The sequence below is a fragment of the Dama dama genome, chromosome 27, assembly GCF_033118175.1.
Source record: "Dama dama isolate Ldn47 chromosome 27, ASM3311817v1, whole genome shotgun sequence".
NCBI lineage: Eukaryota > Metazoa > Chordata > Mammalia > Artiodactyla > Cervidae > Dama > Dama dama.
This window is the reverse complement of record NC_083707.1, coordinates 21,239,216-21,261,655: the sequence shown is the minus strand read 5'-3', so window position 1 is coordinate 21,261,655 and position 22,440 is coordinate 21,239,216. Positions and strand designations below refer to the sequence as shown.

The window sequence follows — 22,440 nt, the reverse complement described above, 5'->3', positions numbered from 1 at the left end:
GGGAGGTGGGTGGGGAAATATCCAGCCTCATTACCTTTGAGACCAGCTGGAGAACACAGGGAGATAGAAAGGAAACCATCCAGGTTTATCTGCCTGGTGACCCAAGCTAGCCAAGCTAACTGGCCATGCCAGGCTCTGGGGCCAGTAGACCAGGGAGAATTCCCAATCCTCCTGTCTGAGCTCCCTCCCCTGCACCTCCCAGTAAAGTCACACCAGAATGATAGCACTGGGTGTCAGGGGGGCAAGGGAAAGTCCTGGGCCAGAGGTCCTCGGGGGAGGGCACAGCTCAGAGGGGTGAGCTAAAGATGGGTAAGGATGCAGGTTCCTTCCCACCTGGGGTTGTCCAGGACAAAACCTATCCCTCTGTTTCACCCAGGGTGGACACTGGAGAGGTGGTGGTAGTGGTGGTTGGCCACGTGACCGCCTGCTCCCTCCCCACCTGACTCTTGCACCAGCCCTAGCTCCCTGGAGAGAGAGAGCTATCTTGCTTGTCCTCGTGGTCTACCCAGCTCCGGAACTGGCCTTTATACCATCCAGAAAAAAGATATCTCTTCTTTGGGCAAAGTTTGGGCCCTACGCAGAACATAATGTGTACGACTTATATGCAGGTCCCTCTGCAACAATGCTAGGATCACAGCAAGTGCTCAGCAAATAGTGCGACGTAGAGAGGAATGAACAGTCCTTATCATTTCAAAAGCCACCCCTTCATGGTGTTATGTGGCAGAAAAGGCCACACTGTGTGCTTCCAGCATGATCTCGAGGGCAAGAGGGGAGAGTAGAGATGCTACCTGGGGCTAGGTAGTGGAGAAAAGCATTTCAGAGCCTCCTCTCTACTTCTCTGCTTAATGGCCTCATTAGTAACTGCCAAAGAATGAACACTTTGAAGGATCTCGCTCATTATAGCAGCTCCAAACTCCACATTTAAAGATGGTAAATTAATTTTTTTAATGTACTACTTTTTTTCTTTCCTTCCCTTCATCCCTCCCTCCTGCTTTGGCAGGGGATTGTTTATGGGATGTGCCAGATTGTTACAAATGGGGGAGAGAAACCCTTCCAAATTCCATGAGGGAAATAGTACACAGATGTTGGTGGGGGTGGGGAAAGAACAGGTTTGTCAAAATCCAGAGATCCAGATGGGCCTGTGGGCAGGGAGGGGAGGGGGCGGTGAAACCACTCAGATGTGCTGGGGACTGTATCTCCCAGCCCACGAGCCTGAGTGAGGAGGAGCCCAGAAACCTGAGATGGGTGGGGTCTCTCCCACCTCCAGCTTGCCAAGCCCCTCCCAGCCTGGAGCCTTCACCCTTCAACAACTCTCCAGATTCCCCTCTAGGCCCTGTCACTTCATCCTCTAGGCTTCTCTGACCTCTTTGCTATGCACTGAGGGGTGAGGTGTGGGAAAACACGGGGAGGGGATAAACAGCAACTCCAAGTTCAAAGTCAGGAAATTCTCCTCCATTTCTCTCTGGCTCGGTAACCTTGTCCTCTGCTGCTGGTGGAGCTTGTATATTCTCTGGGTGTCTGGGTCTCACTCCAGAATGCTGAAATCAGAATCTGGGCGTCTGTGGGTTTGCACAGTAGATTCTGGCGGGCAATAAGAGTGCGGAGCACTAATGTGCCCCCCAAGGCTGCCCTCCTCTGCTCTAGTTGGGCCAACGTCCTTACACCCTCTGCCCTACCAGGACGGCCCCTCCACAGCACACTGCTCCTTGCTCATCCGTGCACAATGAACTCTCCCTTCATTTGAATACTTAAGCATCTCAAGTCAGAGAACACTCACTCTTGAGGAAACTGCTGTACCATATTCTGTCGATGCATACTGTACTCCTGCCTGGATTCTGATCTCCTCAGAGATCAGACCACATCCTGCCCTCCTTCTGGGGCCCCCCCTTTCATCTGTCACAGATTGGGCACTAACTTGGGTTTATGGGGACTCTGTGACCTCATCACCTGCCCTCCAAGAAGGAGGACACAGCTCTCATCATCCTATTGCATTGCCTCTTACCGGTCTGCTCTAGAGCTTTGGGCCCACCTTTCCTGTGCCAATGCAAGTCCACCCTCAAGACCAGAAAGAGGCCCTGCTTCAAATCAACTGGGCAGTCTTACCACAGAACTGCCAAATTTTAGAGGAACAAAGTTATTCAAATTTTAGAGGAACAAAGAGAGAGTCCCTTGGACTGCAAGGAGATCAAACCAGTCAATCCTAAAGGAAAGTAGTCCTGAATATTCACTGAAAGGACTGATGCTGAAGCTGAAACTCCAGTAGTGTGGCCACCTGATGCAAAGAAGTGACTCATTGGAAAAGACCCTGATGCTGGGAAAGATTGAAGGCAGGAGGAGAAGGGGGCAACAGAGGATGAGATGGTTGGATGGCATCACTGACTCAACGGACCTGAGTTTGAGTAAACTCTAGGAGTTGGTGATTGAATGGGACGCCTGGCATGCTGCAGTCCATGAGGTCACAAAGAGTCGGACACGACTGAGCCACTGGACTGAACTGAAAGTTATTCAAGGGCAGGCCTCCTGGATCTTCCTGTGTGCCAGAATTCAAGCAGGACCCAGGAGCTGTCCAAGGTTCTGGTCCTCTGTTCAAGGTGCTGACCACAGTTTTGGTATGCAGCAAGGGACCGAAGTGGTGGGTACTAACCAGTCTAGCAATCTATATACCTCCACTTCCTTCCTGGAAGAGTCTTTTCCTACTTAAAACTAAATATAATTATTCTTTTAGCATCTATCCCCTCACTTCTTTGGGTCAAATTCACTCTCAAGTAATTTGCAGTTACTAGCCTCTCTTTTGGAGAAGGCAATGGCACCCCACTCCAGTACTCTTGCCTGGAAAATCCCATGGACGGAGGAGCCTGGTGGGTTGCAGTCCATGGGGTCTTGAAGAGTCAGACATGACTGAGCAACTTCATTTTCACTTTTCACTTTCATGCATTGGAGAAGGAAATGGCAACCCACTCCAGTGTTCTTGCCTGGAGAATCCCAGGGACAGGGGAGCCTGGTGGGCTGCTGTCTATGGGGTCACACAGAGTCGGACACGACTGAAGTGATGTAGCAGTGTAGCAGCCTCTCTCTACCTGGTTGAACAACTCATCTATTCTCTTCTCTCCCCTGAGGGAGTCCCAGAAATGGTTTTTTTCTCACCCATCAGACCGACAAACACCCATGGATCTGTCTTCTCTCCCATCAGAAGCTCCCTGAAGGAGGGCAGGATCTCTCCCTGATCACATTTGGGGTTCCACCAAAGAACAGACAGAGGGAAGGAGCCACACATTCCCGTGATAACAGTGAGGGCAGGGACAGGAAAGGATGAGGAGCATGCCGCATGGAGAAGGAAGGGGGACCAGATGTGCTTACCTGGGTAGGGGTGGATGCCATTGGCAAATACAGCTTCTGCAGCGGGTTGCCCATTGGCCTGTGGGGGGAGGCCGGTGAAGCCGTTCACCCCAATGGGGGACGGGATGCTAGGCACGGCTGGTGCAGTGATGCCCGGAGGGGTGCTGCCTCCTGGTTTTAGAGGTGATGAGGGGTGGAGGAGGGGAGACAGGCAGAACAAAGGCAATGAAGGTCAACCCACGGATCTCCACCCCCTGGCTCCAAGGGCCCGGGCACAGACTTGGACCTCACACATCAACTCAGTCCGACCTGTGAATCAGGCCTTGGGTTATCTCCCTATGTGTAACGACTCTACTCATCCCAACTGTATCTATTCTTCAAATTGGAGTCCAAATCCCACCTTCTCTACAAAGACTTCTCTGACCACTGACTGCTCAACCTTGGAGCTGCAGCACATAGACCTCTAAGTGTCCATGACTTTGACCACAGTCGGTCTTCTTTTAGTCTTTTTCAATGGTTCGTGCTCACGCCAGCTAAGTCAGGATGGACTGGTCCTTGTTTGGCCACCAAGGGGATTCTAAGCTGTGGCTCTGCTCTCTGCTATCTTGACTGGATCACTGATGGGCTGATCTGCCTTCCCATGAGGGAGTCTTGATACTCAGGTGGAGGGAGTCTTAATTGTGGTACTTTCTTGCATTGAGGGAGAAAGGCCTTTGCAGAGTTCAGATTCAGCCCTTTTCATATACAAATTAGACACCCTGGCTACCTCCAGTTAAGACAATGGTGATGTCACTACGGTGAGGGTAAAGTTGGGACTAGATGACAGCACACTGCCCTCCCTACACCAGGTGTGGATAGCGTCTTTATTGTACTGAGGCCCCAGAGGCTGGGAAGGGCCTTCCTCTTCATGTAGGAAGCAGGGAGGGTCTCTCTGTGGATAAGGACCTGAGGTCATCAGGAGTGTCTCCAGGTTGGGGATCAGAGCTGTGGGGTGGTGCTCAAGTTGAGGCTAGAGATGGCACAGCCTTTTATAGTTTTTAGCTGGGAAAGGAATAGCTCCTGGATATTGGGAATACTGCTACTATGGCCTGAGAACAGAAAGCCAAGGAAGCTTGATGAATGAGAGCCCAGCCCTTGGAGCTAGACAGGGATGCTTCTCTTTGAAACTATTGGCATTTATGGCCACACATTTCTTTGAAGGGAGCTATCCTGTGCATCACAGGATATTTAGCAGCATCCCTGCTCTCTATCAGATTACAGTACTCCTTCAGTTGTGACAACCAACAATGTCTCAGGACATTGCCAGATATTTGGGGGCAAGGGGCAAAATTGCCCTGGTTGAGAATCATTGAACTGGATAACAGCCAAGATCCAATTAAAAACATGCTTTGTTAAGTAGAGCTGTTTTCAACGCCTCTGTCCTTTAGCAACTCTTGCAGTTCTCTCTTGCTTGTTCTGTAGTTGTCTTGGAAAAAATCAGTGAATCCAGGTTGGGTTAAAGGAAAATGAAAAATGGGGCTCCTTCTGTGGTTGGACCAGGGACCAAACAGGGCCACAAAGTGGGCAGGGCTCTTCTCCCTCAGACCTCAAAGGGAGATGTGTTCATGTCAATTTCTTTCCAGACCTCTATACTACAGATCAACATGAACTGCTTCCTGACATGGTTTAACAACTCGAGTGAAACTGTCGCCACACTGAAATCGTATTGTGGATAGCAGGGGTTCCATATCCCATCTTCCCATGGGTCCTCAGGAATTAGAACATTTTTGAGACAAACTGCTCAAGGATGATGCCGGCACTGGGCCCAGACACCGGGTGCTCTTGACCCAGGATGGTCCGTTCGTAGCCGAAATTCACCAAACCAAGGTACCAACCTGGGTTCAGCAGCTTTCCTGCTAGGCCAGGCCTCATGTTGGTACCTGCCCACTCACCTGAGGTTGGGGTCATGGGTGCGGCCGCCAGGCCGTTCATGTTGAGGGCCGCCATCTGCTGCATCTGGGCGGCGGCGAAAGCAGCCATGGGGTTCAGGTAGCCGCCCTGTGCGACTGACGCCATTAGGGCCGCTTGCTGCTGCATCAGCTGGGGCAGAGGGAGTGGAAAAAATATCATGCGCTTCCAGGAGGGCGGCCCTCCCCACCAAGGGGTCATTCAGCTCCTGCTCCTGGAGACCAGCTCCCAGGCCATCAATCCCAGGGAGCTCGATGCATGTCTCTCCTCCCCTCTCCGAGAGCCCTGAGCCTTCCCCACACCTTCCCTAGTTCTCAGGGCTCCAAGGGTGCCAGCCAGTCCTGCGGTTCATGGAGATGTGACATCCAAAGCTCTAGAGACACCTGGATGAGCTGCTGTAGACCTAACTTGGCAAGGTTTCTGTTCGGGATGGTCCTAACTTCGAGTCTGCAGGGTAGAGGCTACAGGAGCATCCTAAATGAAACCCAGAGGTGAGCAGGAACTGGGAAGTTGGTTGAAACTGGCCATTTGGACACTGCTGAAGAAGCGAGGTGAGTTTGCAGTGTTAGAACCAGAGCCCTGGCCTACCTTAGTGCCACCGGTGTGGGGGTTGTGGTCACAAGTCCAGGAGGCAGCTGAGGGGCGATGCTGGCAGAGCCCGCCCCCATGTGGGAGAATGGGCCTGAGAGGACCTCAGGGGAAGTGTGGGTGAGGGGTGCTTTAAAGCACCTCACAGGATCCCTGCTAGGAGTAACCAGAAGGTGGAAGGACACCCTTCCCTTGAGTGATGGCAGGGGTGGGGTGGAGTCAGCAAGACCTCGAGCCTCTCTCCCTGCTCCAGTCAGCGCTTCCAAGGATTTGCGGAGAACTGCCACCCCCGGCCCCGCCCCGCTGGGCCCCCACTTACTGCCTGTGCGTAGGCGCCGTAGGCCCCAAAGGGGATGGCCATGGGGTTGAACATGCCCATCTGGCCAGCCATCTGCTGCATTCGCCGCATTGTGCGCTCCTTGTCGGTGTCGGCGAACTTGACCACCAGACTGGATGAGGCTCCCTGCAGCCGGGACTGCACGTGAGGCCCACCAGCTCTGCCCCATCCGCCTAGGCTCCCTGGCCTGGGCCCACCCGATCCTCTCCACGGGGTGCTTTGGGGGCGGGGGAGGGGAAGGGGGCAGGGTAACAAGCACCAAGCCTCACCAAGGAGTCTGGAGCTTAACCTTCCTGCAGGCTTTTTCTACCTAGGTGACCTTGGTCTACTTCCTTAGCATCTCTGGGCCTCAGTGTCCTTGTCTGAGAAATGGGATTTGGCAATGCCTTCCTGTCTCCTGGGGAGGCTGCGAGCGTGCTTTCCGGGCACGCGTTTGGCACCGTGTGGCCCAGCGGGCGCCAGGGCAGGCGGGGTCTTGAGGATGTGTGGGATGGCAGAGATGTCTGGGTCCCTCATTGCCCCGTCTCGCACTCCCCAGGGTCGGCCACACTCACCGGCATGGTCTGGCTGCCGTGCAGAGCATTGATGGCGGCTTGTGCCTCAGCGTGGGAGGAATACTTCACAAAGGCGCACCCTGGGGGGACGGGAGAGGCTGAGCCAAGGCAACTGGACCCAGAGAAAGGTCAGAGAGGCGCGAGGAGTGAAAGACGCGGCACGGGAGGGGCCGAGGGGAGAGGGCGCCTCCCAGAGGAAAGCAGAGTGAGACCCAGAAACGCTGAGAGACACCGACAAACACAGAGCTACACAAAGAGGCAGTGAAAGACCTGGGCCGGCCAAGGATGTCAAAGGACCCTTAACTGGCCCGGTCCCAGTCTGGACTCGGATCGCGGCCTTTCCTTCCTCCCAGGCCTGACAGCTTCGCACCTTCTAAGCAGCCTTTCCCCGCTGGCCAAACCAGGCCAGCTCCAGGGGGCTCTGGACTCTGCTAGTAGGCTGGCTAGAGACCCGAGGCCTCGCCCCGCCCGCCCCCTCGCCCCGCCCCTCTTGCCCCGCCTCGCCTACCCTCTAGCCCTGCCCCACCCACCTCTAGCTCCGCCCCGCCCACCCTCTCGCCCGCCCCTCCCACTTATAGCTCCGCCCACCCTCTTGCCGCCCCACCCACGTCTGGCTACGCCCCGCCCCCCTCTCGCCCCGCCCCACCCACCTCTAGCTCCGCCCCGTCCACCCTTTCGCCCCGCCCCCACGCACCCTTGCTGTTGCCGTCGGGTCCGCGCAGAATGGTGCACTCTTCGATGTTCCCAAAGGCCTCGAAGAGGCGGCGCACATCGTCCTCAGACTGCTGCTTGTTGAGCATACCCACGAAGAGTTTTCTATCTTCTGGAACAAAATTAGGAGATGCTTACCCGGGCCAAAGACCCGGAGGCGCGGGGTCGGCCCGCGGGAGGGGGAAGGGTTACGGAGGGGAAGGGTAGGAGCGGGTAGGGGGCAGAAGGGGGCTCACAGCCGGAGGGGAGGGATAACAGCGAGAGGGAGACGGGTGGGAGGCGGTGGGGCACCGCTCGAGGGGAGGAACGACCAGGTGAGGGGATGGACGAAGCGGGGTTGGGGGCAGAGCCAGAGGGTGGGGCGAGGCGGGAGGGGTTGCGTCTGAGCAGGGGCGGGATTGCAGCGACTCTGCCCCTTCCGGCCTGAGGGCCGGGCCAATGGGCTGGCTGCTCAGCTGTGGCCCACAGGTCCTTTGGACACCCCTGCATCCTCTTCCTCCCTCCTGTTAGACACTCACTGTCTTCCTCAGCCACTTTCACCCCCAGAGGCCAAAATTAATTCACAACTGGCAGGTGGGCCACAGGGCCTGTGTACACGCTCTTCTCTCTGCCTGGAGTGGCCTCCACATCACAAAGCTGAATCCTAGGTCTCCGCTTAAATATTGCTTTCTCATCAAAACCCCTCTTTCTGCTTCTTCATTCTCTGTCTCAACCCGTCTTCTGGTGCAAAATTCCAAGGACAATTATTTACTGCTTCGCCTGAGCAGTGAGTTTCTGTCTAGCTCCCCATCCCTCAAAGTAGGCTCCCCTAGCGAAGAGGCTAGGCCTCTGCTGGAGTGGTGGTAGAGGCACCTAGTAGGCCCACAGGACTGAGCTATGGAATGAATGATTGCATCCGAGGGGCAGCCTCGTTTCTGCCTCACATGTTCTTACCTCCATCTGGTGCTCCCTCTTCTTGCCCCTTCCTATTCATTCTACAAAATTCAGTCCTGGGCGCTTTGGAGGACCCAGTTTCTGAAGACTGGGCTCCCTCAGCAGACACCCGCCCCCCCCCCCCCCCCCACAATTGTGTTGAGTACCAAATGGTTTGTTGACAACACTCAGATGTGAGCTTAGGGTGACAGGGATTACATTAGGCTGTGTGGATTTGTAGTAGCTTATGACTGCAAAAATGTTTCCCATCCCACAAGCTCCTATTGCCCTGTGACTCTCACTCCTCCCAGGGAGATGGGATCTATGTTTCCTCCCCTTGAATCTGGGCTGGGCTGTGACCGTTCTAACCTATAAAGAATGGCAGAAGTAACACCAGATGCCTTCCAAGGCTGGGTCATAAAAAGGATCAGCTTCCACTCTCTGCTCTTTCAGGGATGGTTGCTCTGTGGAAACCAGTCACCATGCTGGGAAGAGCCCCTAACTGGCCCACACCAGGAGTCCACACGGAAAGGAGCCCAGGCCTCCAGCTGACAGCCAGCATTAGCCATCAGACATGGAGTGAATGAGTCCTGAGATGATTCCAGCCCCCAGCCCGTGAGTCTTCCAGCCGAGGCCCAGACAGCCTGGAGGAGAGACAGGCCTTCCAAGCTGTGCCCAGCCTGAATTCCTGACCCACAGAATCCATGAGTGTAGGAAATGGTTGTTTTACACCACTCCATTTGGGGCTGAATTGTTAAGTAGCCATAGTTTGCTGGAACTTGGTCCTCGTGGTGGCAGACACCCACTCGATGTTTGTTGACTATTCAGTGACTGACATGCACAGCCAAGGCTGCAGAAATGCACACTCCAAAACTGCAGACAGCCATGTGTTCATGGTTTCCACAGAATGCAAGGGCAGTCCAGGCCCGTGTCCTTCTGGATCCAGGGTGGTTGGTACCTCCTGTCCCAAAGCACTCCCATCACCCACACTGCCAGGAGAGTTCACGTAGAGATGGGGGCTGAGTGGGCTCTGGAGCAGAGGAAACCTCCAGGTCCTACCAGGCTTCACAGGCCACCCTAGAGTCCTCCTCTTCAGGAAGGCTGACTGCTGCCCTACTGGTACCCCCAGCCTGGAGCACTCAGCCCTGGGCAAGCTCTCCCTGACGAGGTGCTCCTTCCATGCCCACACGGTATCAGTGCCAGTTCCTGCCACCAGGGCTGGGTCAGGACACACAGGCTTGGACCTCCACCATCAGGGTGGGGGGCTCCAGCTAAAGCTCTGGGCTTGGATTCCATTCAGATGCTCAGGCCCTGGCAGGGCGGGGCACACCCCCGCCCCATCTCCAGCCCTCACCAACTCCAAGCTGTGCGCTGGGGGAAGCAGAGACTGGGGGCCTGAGCGGGAGTGGAAGGGGTGAAACTGAGGAGGGATGGAAGGCGATGGATTCATACAGAAAAGGGAGGGACAGAAATGGCAGAGACAGAGGAAAAAGAGTTAGAAATAAAGAGCCGAGAGAAGAGATGGACAGAAGGAAACGGCAGAGACAGAAGTGGGAGGGAGAGGGACTTAGGTTTAGCTCCCAGAAGCACAGTGACATTTTACAGGAAGTAAACTGAGTTTTGACGCCTTCAGTGGAGCCTTGAAACTCTGCTCCCAGGTCATCCCTGTCTTCCCCCTCTCCCAGCACCTTTTAAAGACTCTGAATTAATGGGATTGCTGGGAAGACAAAGATGTGGCAACCTGCCCTCTCCTCATGCCTGACCTTCCTGCTCAGACACTGCCTCCCAGGAAGGACCTGGGAGGGAAGAGAAGGCCCAGTCTCCCTGGAGCCAGACTCAGATGCTGCGACTGCATCTCCTTTCCTGACTTCTGAATGTGTTCCTCTGGTTTCATTATGACAGCTTTCTGGTTGCATTAAAATTCATTAAATCCCCACGTGCCTTTCTAGCCAGCCACTTCCCTTTTCCAGGTTTTGTTTTTTTTTTTTTTTCCTAATTCCTTCTTTCCCTCCCTGAAGTCATCCCTTACTGCCGATTCTTGGTTCTCCATCCTAAACCTGGGTCCTTCTCAAGGCGAAGGGGGCCAGGCTTCCCCTCTTCCTGACTGTTCAAATCTCCCTTTCTGGAAGGCCACCAGGAACCAAAGAAACCTGGCTATAGGCTCACTTCTGGGTGATCTTGGATTGACCCCACCCAGTGCAAAGGTTTATTTGTTTCTAGGTTCCTCTTTATTTCCAGTTGGCTTTGGCACCGGGTGAGTGATTCTAAGGCTTGTCTTTCAGACCAGGGAGTGAAAAGACTCTTGAGTCTGAGAGTCAGTCTCCTCTGGCCCAGGCCCCTGGCTCACCCTCCCGCCCTGCTGCCTTCGGCTACATACTTCTTACCTACCTCGGTATCAGAAATGGGAATAACTAGGCCCTCCTCATGTGGATGGTAGACTCCCAGGATGTGCCGCAGAATGAAGCAACCAGCAGTAGTAGAACGGCGATGACCCTGACCTGGGGTTCTCTATCCAAGAGGAAGAGGAAATGAAGCTCCCCCGGCCCTGACTCAGGGCGACAGAGGTCACAGTGGGGGGCAGAGGGGAGACCAGAGGCTCCACAACTGGGGGAGGAGGGCTAGAAGTGACAGACTGCAGCAGACCCGGGCCGTGGCTGCCCAGCTGGGATGGACAGCCTCTCCCTGTGTCCCCACCTCTCCAGCCACTTTCCCGAGGTGCTGTCCTCAGACTGTGTCAGACGACCACCAATGACACCACTGCGCTGCTGTCTCGGACCTTATGCCAACCTAGGGGGAGTCTCAGAGGGTGACTGCATTTCCTTGGCCACTGCCCTACCCGCGCCATCATCTACACAGACTCCTGTGTCCCGGGCCACGCTGAGAAGTCCCTGCCCAGAGCCCTCCTGCCTGAGGGACGCAGGGTCCCTGGGTGACGGCGGGGCTAACCCTCAGCCTGAGCCCATTTTAGGGTGTGAAGCTGTGGTTGCTTCTCTGAGGAGATGTTCAGGCAGGTGCTGCTGGGACTGGGCCACAAAGGCCACCTTCATGGAAGGTTAAGCCAGGAAAGACCTCAGGGCCAGGGTGTAAATGGACTGAAGGTGTCCCTGAGTGTGAAGTCGCTGAGACAGTGTGGGAGTGGTCACCTCCAGGGACACAGGAGGCTGGTCTCTAGCCGAGTAGGTGGCTGTGTTAAGCTCACCTTCCAACTTCTGGCAGGTCTGTAGGGGCTAGTCGGGGAAGGGGCTGTGGCAACACCCTGAAGGCTTCCTGGAGGAGGTGGCCTGGAGTTACGATGTCCAAGGCTCAGGAGCAGGATCACCAGGCTCACAACAGAATGTGAGCAAAGACTGAAAGATGAGAGGGCCCTTTTTGGTTGTTCTTTTCATTTGCTTCCTGCCTGGGGGTCCGGGGGAGGGGTGGGGAAGTTTGGGCTTTGCTTTCCCAGGTGCCTCTGGCCTACCCTACACCCACCCTGCCCCCAACACACACGTCTCCCAGTCCTCTGGTCTCAGGAGTCTTATTCCTTTTCCCAGAACCTCAGTCTAATTCTGAGTTTCAGTTTCCCAGCCTACTAGCACTGGGGGACACCTCCAAGAAGCCTTAAGTGCCAGTGAAAAGGCAGAGGAGTCTAGTTGCCAGGATCTCATGCTTGGAAAAGACCCTGATGCTGGGAAAGATTGAGGACAGGAGGAGATGGGAACGACAGGATGAGATGGTTGGATGGTATCACCAACTCAGACGGACATGAGTTTGAGCAAACTCCGGGAGATAGTAAAGGACAGGGAAGCCTGGCGTGCCGCAGTCCGTGGAGCAGCAAAAAACTGGACACAACTTAGTGACTGGGAAGCAACAACATCATGCTTGCTCCAGCCCCTCCAGGAGGGAAACAGACTCCTCTCTCATCCACTCAGAATATCCGGGTGGAATGGGGCTCTGGCTGGAAGGCTTTGCATTTTAAAAGGAGAGCCCAGAAAACAGAGAAGCAAGACTCTGATGGCAAGATGAGGACAGGCTCCTATGGGGCATATTTCAGGGTGGTGCCTCAGGGCCCCAGACGTGCGGGGAAGCATCTTGCTGGCTGTGCAGGATGAGGGGCCCTGAGCGGGGCGGAGGCGGGTGGCAGCCGCAACACTTGACTTGCCAAATGCCAGCGCCCTGGCTCTAATGCTCCAATTCCGGTTTAATTTTCAAAATTTGATTCGCTCATTACCATCGGCATTAAACAATATTTCCTGCTTAAGGATAGATGGCTGCCGGGGCACCGTGGACGAGTGCTCAGATGGCTAATGCCTTTTATGGCTGCAATAGACTTTTACTGTTCTCTTCCCTGCAGCTGCCGAGGGAGGGTTTGTGGGGGACCTGAGCTGGAGAGAACCAGGAGGCCCAGGGCCACGGTGGGGAAACATTGATTTTGAGTTCTGTGGCTAGTGGGGTGGGCAGGGGGGTTGCTAGGAGACCAAGAGAACCGGGCTGGGTGGGTCTTGTAGGACCACAGCTGTAGGGAATGCTCTCCACAGGGCCCCTGGAGGCCCGAGGGCAGCAGTCTGGGGACTGAGAAGAAAATTCCAGACATTCACAGTGACTGAGTCAGAGGACTGTCTCCACTCCTGCGCCTTTGGCCCTGGGGGTGGGGAGGACTGGGCCAGAGCTCAGAGCCCCAGGTGCTCATGCACCTGCCCCTTGGCTGCTGGCAGAGGCCATGCCGGGCCCTCATCATCCCTTCAGCTGTTCACTGTGGGACCAGGGGACTTCCCAGAGTGCCTCCTGGATCCCAGGACCATCTGCTCTCCCTGGGGAGTGATCTTGTGCCTGAGGTCCCACAGGGGAAAGACGGGTTCCTTCTCCCTGAATTCACCCGTGGATCAGGGAAGACCTTGAGAGAAAACACATAGACTTGACAAGGGGTTGGGACCGGCTGGGGGAGGGGTGCAGGGGGAAGGATGGTGGGGGGAAGGAAGGGAGGGGCCAGGGCATCTTCCAGGGAGTAGCTGAAGCTGTGTGTCAAATCCTGGTTGACTGGGCCCGCTTATGCAAGTCACGCACCCTCCCTGGGCCTCCATTCCCTCATCCATAAAAGGGGAGAGTAATCTCACCCACCTCGGGGATGAGATGAGTTGAGGTACCTGAGATTTTTAGCCCAGGGCCCAGGACAAGTAGAATAAGTGCAGTTCTGTGCTGGTTTCAGCCAGACCGCTGCTCACCCACAGGGGCGGCTTCTGCTGGGATGGAGAGGCCCACCCCACCCCTGGGGCGTGGAGCGGACCCCAGGGACACTGATCAGACACCTGCCTGAGGGTCAGCCTGAGAAGCCTGGTATACCCCCACTAAACAGCAGTGGTTTGGGGCAATCTCTGAGATGCTCCCCATCATCCTCCAGGCCCCAGCCTAGACTGATTCACAACAAGAGTCATTTCCTTGAAGTTACATCGAACCCTACTCTGGGCCCTTTCCACAGCCCCAACCCATCAAACACCCTGGCTCCTAAGGGGGAAAGGAGCGTCAAACCAGACATCCAAATTGAAATCTGTGTCATTTTCAAAGCTGCCGACCCCACCCCAAGTCTGGAGGCCTCCCCTTCCCCCTTCCGGCCAGCCCCGGGGTGGGCAACATGCAGCCTCACACCTGCCTTTCAAAGAGGGGAGCAGCAGGCAGGGCTTTGGGTCTGCGCCCCCTTCCTCTCCTGCCTAGGGGGCCCGTGGCTGCCTGCTTTCCTTCGGGGGATCGGGAGTTTGCAGCATCGCCATTCACACAGGGGTAAAGGCCTGGATTTGGGTCTCTCTGCAGCCCTGCGTTCAGGTCGCCTGCCCCCTGAGAGCCAGTCCCTTCACCAGGTCATGGGCCAGGCCTCAGAGAGCTCCGCACGTGAAGTAAGCCTGTAAGTAAGCAGTGTGAGCCCTCCTTCATTCCCACAACACACAGTGTCGGAGCCAGAGCCCCGCGCAGCGGAGGATAAAAGCGTTCCTGCCTGGGAAGAAGGCTGAAGGAGACATCAAACCAGATCAAAGGCTGCTGGGGATGGGGCGAGATGGGGCTCCCGCTCCACGGGGATGCAAATGAGGACCCTCAGCTGCTCCAGACCCCAGGGGAGGCGGCGCAGGGCCTTGATCTGCCAAGCTCCCTGCAGACACATACCTCTGATGTCGGGGGCTGGAGGAGGAAGAACTCAGCCACTCTCCCCCACTCTTATTCCTTTAGCGGAGTCTGCCTTCCAAATGCTTCGGGATGGGGCTGGGGCTATGAGAGTCCCTTCCTCACTGTCTCCTGACAGGCACCCAGCCCCTGCCGGCTGCTCTCCGCACAGCCCCACACGAGTGTCAGTTACAATCCAGGCAGGTCCTATCTGTCTCCTGCTCAAACCCTGCAGGGGTTCCCGTCTCACCGAAAACAAGGCTTGTGAGGGGCTGCAGGGGCACCCCGCACTCTGACTCCCCCGACCCCTCCATGCCTCTGCTCAGACACACACAGGTCTCGTGAAGTCTCAGGGATGCTCCTTGCACGCCCTGCCCCAGGACATTGACACTGCTCCTCCTCCTCTTGTCCCCAAGATTGTGTGCTTGGCATCTGCAGGATGCTGAACTCCAGGAGTCCTCCGAAAGCAGGAATGAGTGGGCAGCAGCCATGGTGTGGGCACAGAGCCTGTCGTGAAGAGCTCTGCGGGCATGGCAGGGGGAAGGAGTTTACAAGGCTTGAGCCCGGGCACTAGAGGATTCACACGCAGGGCTTGCAGCATGGAAGAGGCATGTGCAGAGGCAGGGAATGTGACAGGCACAGGCTGAAGAGTCGGGGTGATACACACACCCCCTCCCTCCTTCCTCTTCACCACCCACCACATTCCCAACACTTCCCCCGAGACCCCAGCCTGGGCCCTGACCGCTGACCACAGGAAGCCTAGCCTGGGACTCAGACTCTGCACGCAGGCTCCTCCTCACCCGTGTCCATCCTCAGTGCCCACCACGTCCTCCCTTGGCTCAGCCTAGCTCCTAAGTCATAGCACCAGGGGTTCTTCTGTGGTCCTGCTGGACGCCGAGGGTCACCCACCTCGATGGTCACCCCAGTGTCTTCATGACAAGAGCCAGTGGCCCCAACTCCCTCTACCAGAGCCTCTGCTGCCCCCCGACAACACTGCTCCCTCTCGGGGCTCCTCGGTGCCCCTGCCCGAGGGAGGCCACAGCTCTGACTCACTCACTGCAGGAGGTGGTTATAGGAGGCACAGTACTGACAGAATGGTTCTCATTTAGCAAGTATTTACTGCACATGTGTGCTCGGTCACTTCTGGTGTCCAACTCTGCGACCCCTGGGACTGCAGCCCGCGAGGCCCCTCTGTCCATGGGGATTATCCAGGCACGAATACTGGATTGGTTAGCCACTCTCTTCTCCGGGGGCTCTTCCTCACCCAGGGATCAAACCCACATCTCTTAGGTCTCCTGCGTTAGGCAGGTTCTTTACCACTAGCGCCGCCTGGGAAGCCCATTTACTGGACCTCCAGCACAGAAATAAACCCTTTGCGGGTATAACGAATATTTTATTATTTCCACTGTGTAGATGAAGAAACTGAGGCTCAGAAAAGTTAAATATCTTTCCCAAGAACACACAGCCTGTCACTGGGGGAAGCCAGGACTCAGACCCAGATGGTCTGAACGGAGCCAAGCTCTCAGGTCACCCTCCTTCTTGGTAGAAGACCAGGAAATGCGATCTGGAAATCTCTGTCTCTCCTCCACTCCTCCGGGTCTGCCCAGATAGAGGACAAAGGCCTAAAACCTTCATTGCTCTACGTGGGCCGGGGCTTCTGATCAGAGTCTGGAAGTGGGGCAGGCTGGGGCCCTCAGAGGCTGCTGCTCAGCTCAGATGGAGCAGGCTCCAGTGAGTCCCAACTGCCCAGAGACCCTCAGACACAACTCACAGTCCCTTCCCGGCTCCCCTCGCCCCTCCTCTTAGAACAGAGCCCTCTGGAAGTCTCCCGGGAGACTAAAGAAGTCAGCTCTGTCCTGATGAGTCCTCGGGCCTTCCTCTGCCTGGGATCTAGGCCGCAAGGTCTCAGACCTGCTGACAAGATCCCCTCGACCTGCAGTCCATGCCCCTCCGGGCCCTGGTGCCTTCCCCGGGACAGAGGAGTGGCTCTGTGCCCTTGGGGGCTTGCAGCACGTCTGAGGAGGCAGAACTGGAATCTGGGGGCCGTCACCATCCCACGGGGCACAGATGGCCCCTGCACCCTCTTCTGTTGCCCTCTGCGAGGGGATGGGCAGGCTTGGGTGGAAGGTCTGGAGGCCATACCCACATCCCTCGCTGCCTCCTTCTCTGGGCCTCCGCCCTTGACCCCCGTATCTGTGAGTCTGCACCAGGCCCTCCCAGCAGGAGCCTGGGGCCCAGGGTGGTGCTGAGTAGAAGTCACCTTTCACGGGGGCGGCAGCGAGGCTGGCTCTCCAGGTAGCTGATTATACATTTGATCTGCTACCTTATCCTTCCCAGGCGCGGCGCACGACAGACGGCCCCGCATTCTGCGGGGACTTCTGCAGCCGAACCCAGTTGTCTGGTGGGGTTTCTGCTGGCGTCTGGCGCGCTCTCCAGCATTTCACCCATCACAGGATAATTTATAGCATAATGGCACCTTTTTTCCTTTATATCATGCAGGAGCATAAATTATGACCAGTTTGTCCTCAGCTCTCAAGGAGACAGACAAAGCCGGGCTTTATTCCAGCAAAGGGGGGCGGTTTCTGCAGGGGGTGGGCAGGGGCCCGGTGGTCCACAGGGGAGTGGGGACAAGAGGAGGAGAGACCAAGGAACATCTCGTTGAGGGGTAGAGAATCAGAGGCAGCTGCAGATGGTGGGGAGAAGTAACACCGCGCACTCTGTTAACCGTGGAGGGGGCTCCTGTCTGCTGCACAGCCTCTAAGCCTGGCTGCGGGCTGACCCTCACGTTGGCCACAGATCTTCCCACAGCCTCACGGAGAGGGTGGTGCTCATGGGCCCACCCCATCCCCTACCCTCTGCCACTCCCAGAGACAGAACGCAGCGTGCAGTGCCCAACAACCTCCCCCTTCTCTGACTCATGGCACGTTTTTCACCCTGAGGGTTGGGCTTAACTTCCCACGGGACATGGGAAGAGCTGCCTGTCCTCCCAGGGAGGTGCAGTCACCTCAGAGTCAACCTCACTAGTCTAATACAGCAGGGTCACGCCTAAACCCAGAGGCTGCAGCCCCCAAACCCAGCCCCCACTCTTTGGCACTGTGACAAGGACTTCCGGTGACCCTGGGTGGGGATGACACTGCTTGAACACCCTGGCAGAAGACCCCATCTTCTGACCTCCCATGTCAGGCTCGGGAGGCAACCTGGAAGAAAATTCCCTCTTTTGCTCCCTGGAGACCCTGCCCAGACAGAGTCCTGCCCCTGAAGAACCGCTTAAAGCACAGCCTTCCAAGGATAACAGCAGGAGTCTTGGATCTTGCAAGATGCTGGTTCTCAGCCCTGGCTGCTATAAAATTTACCTGGGGGGTTTCAAAACACAGATGTGCCCAGCCAGCCCCTGAGACAGAGATTGGTCCAGGCATCTGTGTTTTTGTTTTGGTGTTTTTCAAAAGCTATTCAGGTGATACCAACACAAACTCAGAGTTGGGAAGGGCTGGGATGAGTCTTCTCCAGACTGCTCCTGGTCATGTCTTCTCTGGCACCCCATCTCTGCTCTCAGCCTGCCTGCAGGAGCTCAACCCTTCAGAATAAAGGGTTCTGTGTGTGTTGGTGCTGGGGGACGGTAGCACCCACCTTCTCTGCCCTGACACCTGAACCTGGGCATCCTGCCATCCCTTATGGGGTTATCCTGAAAAGACATTGTTCTAATCTGGGCAGGTTCCCAGGTGGCACTGGTGGTAAAGAACCCACCTGCCAGTGCAGGAGATGTAAGAGATGTGGGTTTGATCCCTGGGTTGGGAAGATCCCCTGGGTTGGGAGGAGAGCATGGTGACCCACTCCAGCATTCTTGCCTGGAGAATCCCATGGACAGAGGAGCCTGGTGGGCTACAGTCCATAAGGTTGCAAAGAGTCAGACAACAACTGAAGTGACTTAACACGCATGCATAGGAAGGTAGGATGAGGAGGGATTAGCGGGCTTAGGAGGCCTCCCTCCCTCCTTCTCTCCTCTCTTGTGCCCCTCTCCCCTCCATCCATCAGGCCAGCCCATCTGTGAGAGGAAGGTCCCAGGCACCTCTTTCATCAACCCTGCAGTTTCTTTCCTATCCATCTTTGTTCTCGCCACTGAGCCCTCCAGGAATCACCACTGTTCCCACCCCCTTCCCCTTGGAACAAGATAGTCCAGGCTTAAGTACAGGACTACTCACTGTATTAACTCATGGCTGATAATGGACTGCAGATAGACACAGAGATGGATGGATGGCAGACATGATTAATAGATGCCAGATACCCAGATTAAATGTTGGATGATAGATAGATACACAGAGAGAAAAATGATTGCAGAAAGCAGATAGATTTATGATCGATGGTACATAAATAGTGATAGGTAAATATGGATGGATGGATGGCTGAGATGTTTCTGAGGACTTCAGATAATGGGGTTGAAATGTAAAAGGTGAGAAAACTACTCATGGTCACTCACACCTGTTGGGGTATGAGCTCTCAGAGGAGCAAGGAGCCCTGTTCTGCTCAAGACCTGTCTTAAACCTCTGCTTGTCTGATGGGTTTGATGTTAGCATAGGTTGCAGTGGGGCTGGTTTCCTGGGGATAGCCAAAGCTTTGATGCTTTGCCTCCTGAGCCCCTGAGTGACCTCAGCAGGACCTCCCTTCCTGTCTGTTTCCCCCCTCCCCTGGATGCATGCTCCTCAAAGGCCAAGGCCACTCCTCAGAGCAGGTTGGTTTTTGGAGTGGGGCAGGCTGAGTTGGCCCCTGCAGTTAGATGGCAGGTGTTAGCCCATATGGCACTTGCAGATTCATCCATTCACTCCCTCCGTTGGGACCCATGCCCTCAGAGAGGACAATGAGGGCTGACTCATCTGAAGCACTCACTGCAAGCCAAGCACTGCTCCCAGCACTTTAATTCTATGGGGTGGGTACCACAGTCACCCCTATTTTTCAGATGAGGAAACTGAAGCAGAGAGGTTTGGCAACTTTCTGGAGGTCCCAGAGCTATTAACTGCAGGGTTTGGATTTGAACCCAGGTCGTCTGGCTCCCAAGCTTTCATCTACCATGCAGAAGGCACCCCTGGTGCTCCCGGAGAGTTGCAAGGCTCTGCTGGGCTCAGGATGGAACATGGCTCTGGGAACTGGGAAGAGCTGCCCGATTTGCAAGATGTCATTATTTCTAATGAGTAATGAGATTGTGAGGGGAGTGTCAGTTTCCTTGAGAGAACAAATTATTTTGAAGGGTGGCAGCATATTTAGTGGTGTGTGGCTGGCACTGCTAACTACAGAGGACCCTGCTCTTGTCACTCAAAGGGGCCTCTGAGCTTGGTGGGACTTGGTGACCGTGTGACAGCCCTGGACCCCTTCTATTATCTTCTAGTCAGTCATGCAGTCAGTCAACAAACTGTGTGCAAGGTATCGTGCTGGGAGATATAAAAGGAGTCGATCTGACCCTTGAGCAAGAGAGTTTCCAAATCGGGGCGGGACTGGCCTATGGAGGGTAGGCAGAGCAGGCCGGGGGCTGACAGAGGGGCAGCTGCACTGCAGAGCATGAAGACTTTGCCCAGGTGGGTCGTCACGACCACTGAGGCCACGGGCACTGAGGTGCCCACCTCCCTCCTCCGGGAAGAGTTGGGTGGGTGGGTGAGGAAAAGGAAGGAAACCCAGGATGGGAGCACAGAGCAGAGAACGCAAAGAATTTGACTCAACTCCAGGGCCTGTGTGCTGCAGAACTGTGTTTTGAAAAGCCAGACACAAACCGCCCACTGACAGGTCTGGGAGGGGCTGTGGCTGGAAGCACCAGCACTGTGGGCTCATTCAGGCCTGTCTGGAAGCAGAGGAGGGTGAAGACCCTGGCTTGCTGGCTGGAGCAGCCCCCTAGCCGGCCCCCAGTCCTCCTCACTTGGCCACAGCCAGACTCTTCTGCAAGGGCTGGTGCAGCCTGGGCACTTCTGGCATTCTGCCCACTTCTCACTGCTGTGCTGTGTAAAAACATGCTCACAACCCCATTTGACAGGTTAGTCCACTGAGGCTCAGAGAGGCTGAGGAACAGGCTTCCACTCACTGGAGCAGTATGTGGTAGACATGGGACCAGAACCACAGGCCTCTGCCAGCTCTGGAGCACAGGATGGAATATGACTCCCACCCTCCCACCCCAGGGCTGGAACTCTGTCCTTTGGGTTCTCAGCCCTTGGACTCAGCATTGCCCTCTTCGGGGAGGTCTCTGAAATGTAGTTGCTTATGTCACCTCAACAGGAATGTTTTTACTAGAAAATGTGCCCTATGATCAAAGGGACCCAATAAGCATTTAGGCCTGAGAGTGGAAAAGGAGATGCGTGAAGGCACAGGGCTGGGAGGTCGGGGTCGGGGGGGTCGAGAGGGGCCGGGGGAGGGGTGGCTGGTGGCTGGGAGAGGGGTGATGCTGGTGCTGAGCTGGGGAGGCACCAAGGGTGGGCAGGCTGGGAGGAGAGGGGCAGGTAACGTGGCAGGATGTGCAGCGGGGACAGGTGTGTGTTCCATTTGCTACAGCAGCCCCAGAAAGGGGCCCCTCACCTCCAACCCTGGGCTTAAGGTGAGAAAGAGGAGGCTGGAAAGGCTGATAGAGAAGGAAGAGGAGCAGGGAAAGACACGGACTCTCAGCCTAGGTGCTGCCTTAGTGGTCACAGGAAGAGGTCTGTACCAGCCCCGTGCCCCTGTCCCCTTTCTCTCCTCCCAGCTCCCAGCAGCCAAATGGTGTAGGGCAGTGGTGCCCGCTGACCTTGGGGTCCCAGGCACCTCAAGCTTTGTCTGTTGACTGCATCAAAAAATGCTTCACCTCTGGGTAGATGTGACAATTTTTCAAATGCGTATAGATGCTGTTGTGATTTAAAAAGTTGCAATTCATTTAAAAGCACTGCCGGCTTCAAGGTAGCTTATTGCCATTTTGCATTCTCTCAAACAATGGATACCCAAAGTAAAACATCTGTCAAGGAGGGGTGCTGATGAATTTTTGATGTTAAAAATGGCTCTTAACCTTGAAAAGTCTGGGCATGCTGATCCAGGGAGGGCAGCGGGAGCTGGAGGAGCCGAATCCCACCCCCGTAGCGCTCATTCACAAAACAGCAGTGCTGTCGGCCAGGGAAGGGGGAGCACAGTGGATGCGGGGAGCACCCAGCACCTGCAGTTAGGAAAACTCAAGCTCATCCTTTGATGCATCCAGAAGAGCCGGAATGGTGGTGGAGACCCACAGCAGCTTCCAGTTAAAAACTGGGAGTGGATGGTGTTTAACTCTGTCGATGCCAGGAGGGAGCTTGCTGTCTTTTCACGGCAGGAAGTTCCTAGCTTAGTGCCCCAGCTGCACATGCTCACTTGATAAATGTTGTCGGAATGAATAACTGTGACCCACTTATTCATGAGGAGACATAGTCTGAGCGCACATAGACATGTCTCTTTCCCTCCCACACCCAGCAGGACCAGGGTCTACTTTCAGCAAAGATAAAATAAGAACCCACGTTGGGTTTAGTGGCTGGAGGCCTGGATTTTGTTCCCACTGGCTGGGAATTCGGAAATTCCCAGGTGGCGCTAGTGGTAAAGAACCCACCTGCCAATGCAGAAGACTAAGAGATGCGGGTTCGATCCCTGGGTTGGAAAGATCCCCTGGAGGAGGGCATGGCAACCCACTCCACTATCCTTGCCTGGAGAACCCCATGGACAGAGGAGCCTGGCGGGCTGCGGTCCATGGGGTCACAAAGAGTTGGACACGACCGAAGCCACTTCGCACGCCCGCATGCGCGGCTGGGATCAGCTCTGATGGGGGCGGGGCTCAGCCTGGTCGCATCGCCTCTCCTGGGCTGTGGGGTAACTGGGCTTGCAGTGGTGTGCTGACCGTGGTCATGGGGATTTAGACTGCTTCTGATCTAAAAGAATGATACAAATAAACTTATTTACAAA

At 55.6% G+C, this 22,440-nt stretch overlaps 1 protein-coding gene across 14 annotated transcripts in view; it reads right to left on the bottom strand.

Annotated features, from left to right (window-relative positions):
- CELF4 (CUGBP Elav-like family member 4) overlaps positions 1–22,440 on the bottom strand; it is a 314,194-nt gene that overhangs the window by 24,769 nt on the left and 266,985 nt on the right. For 11 of the 14 annotated variants that reach the window (XM_061130753.1, XM_061130754.1, XM_061130751.1 and 8 more), the window contains exons 4-8: positions 7,457–7,582; positions 6,763–6,842; positions 6,191–6,334; positions 5,268–5,415; positions 3,358–3,507 (exon numbers count right to left, since the gene is read on the bottom strand). In XM_061130753.1, coding sequence (XP_060986736.1) covers positions 3,358–3,507; positions 5,268–5,415; positions 6,191–6,334; positions 6,763–6,842; positions 7,457–7,582 — 648 coding nt within the window. Of the gene's footprint in view, positions 1–3,357; positions 3,508–5,267; positions 5,416–6,190; positions 6,335–6,762; positions 6,843–7,456; positions 7,586–22,440 lie in introns of all 14 variants that reach the window. The other 3 variants (XM_061130750.1, XM_061130742.1, XM_061130744.1) reach the window with 1 other exon arrangement.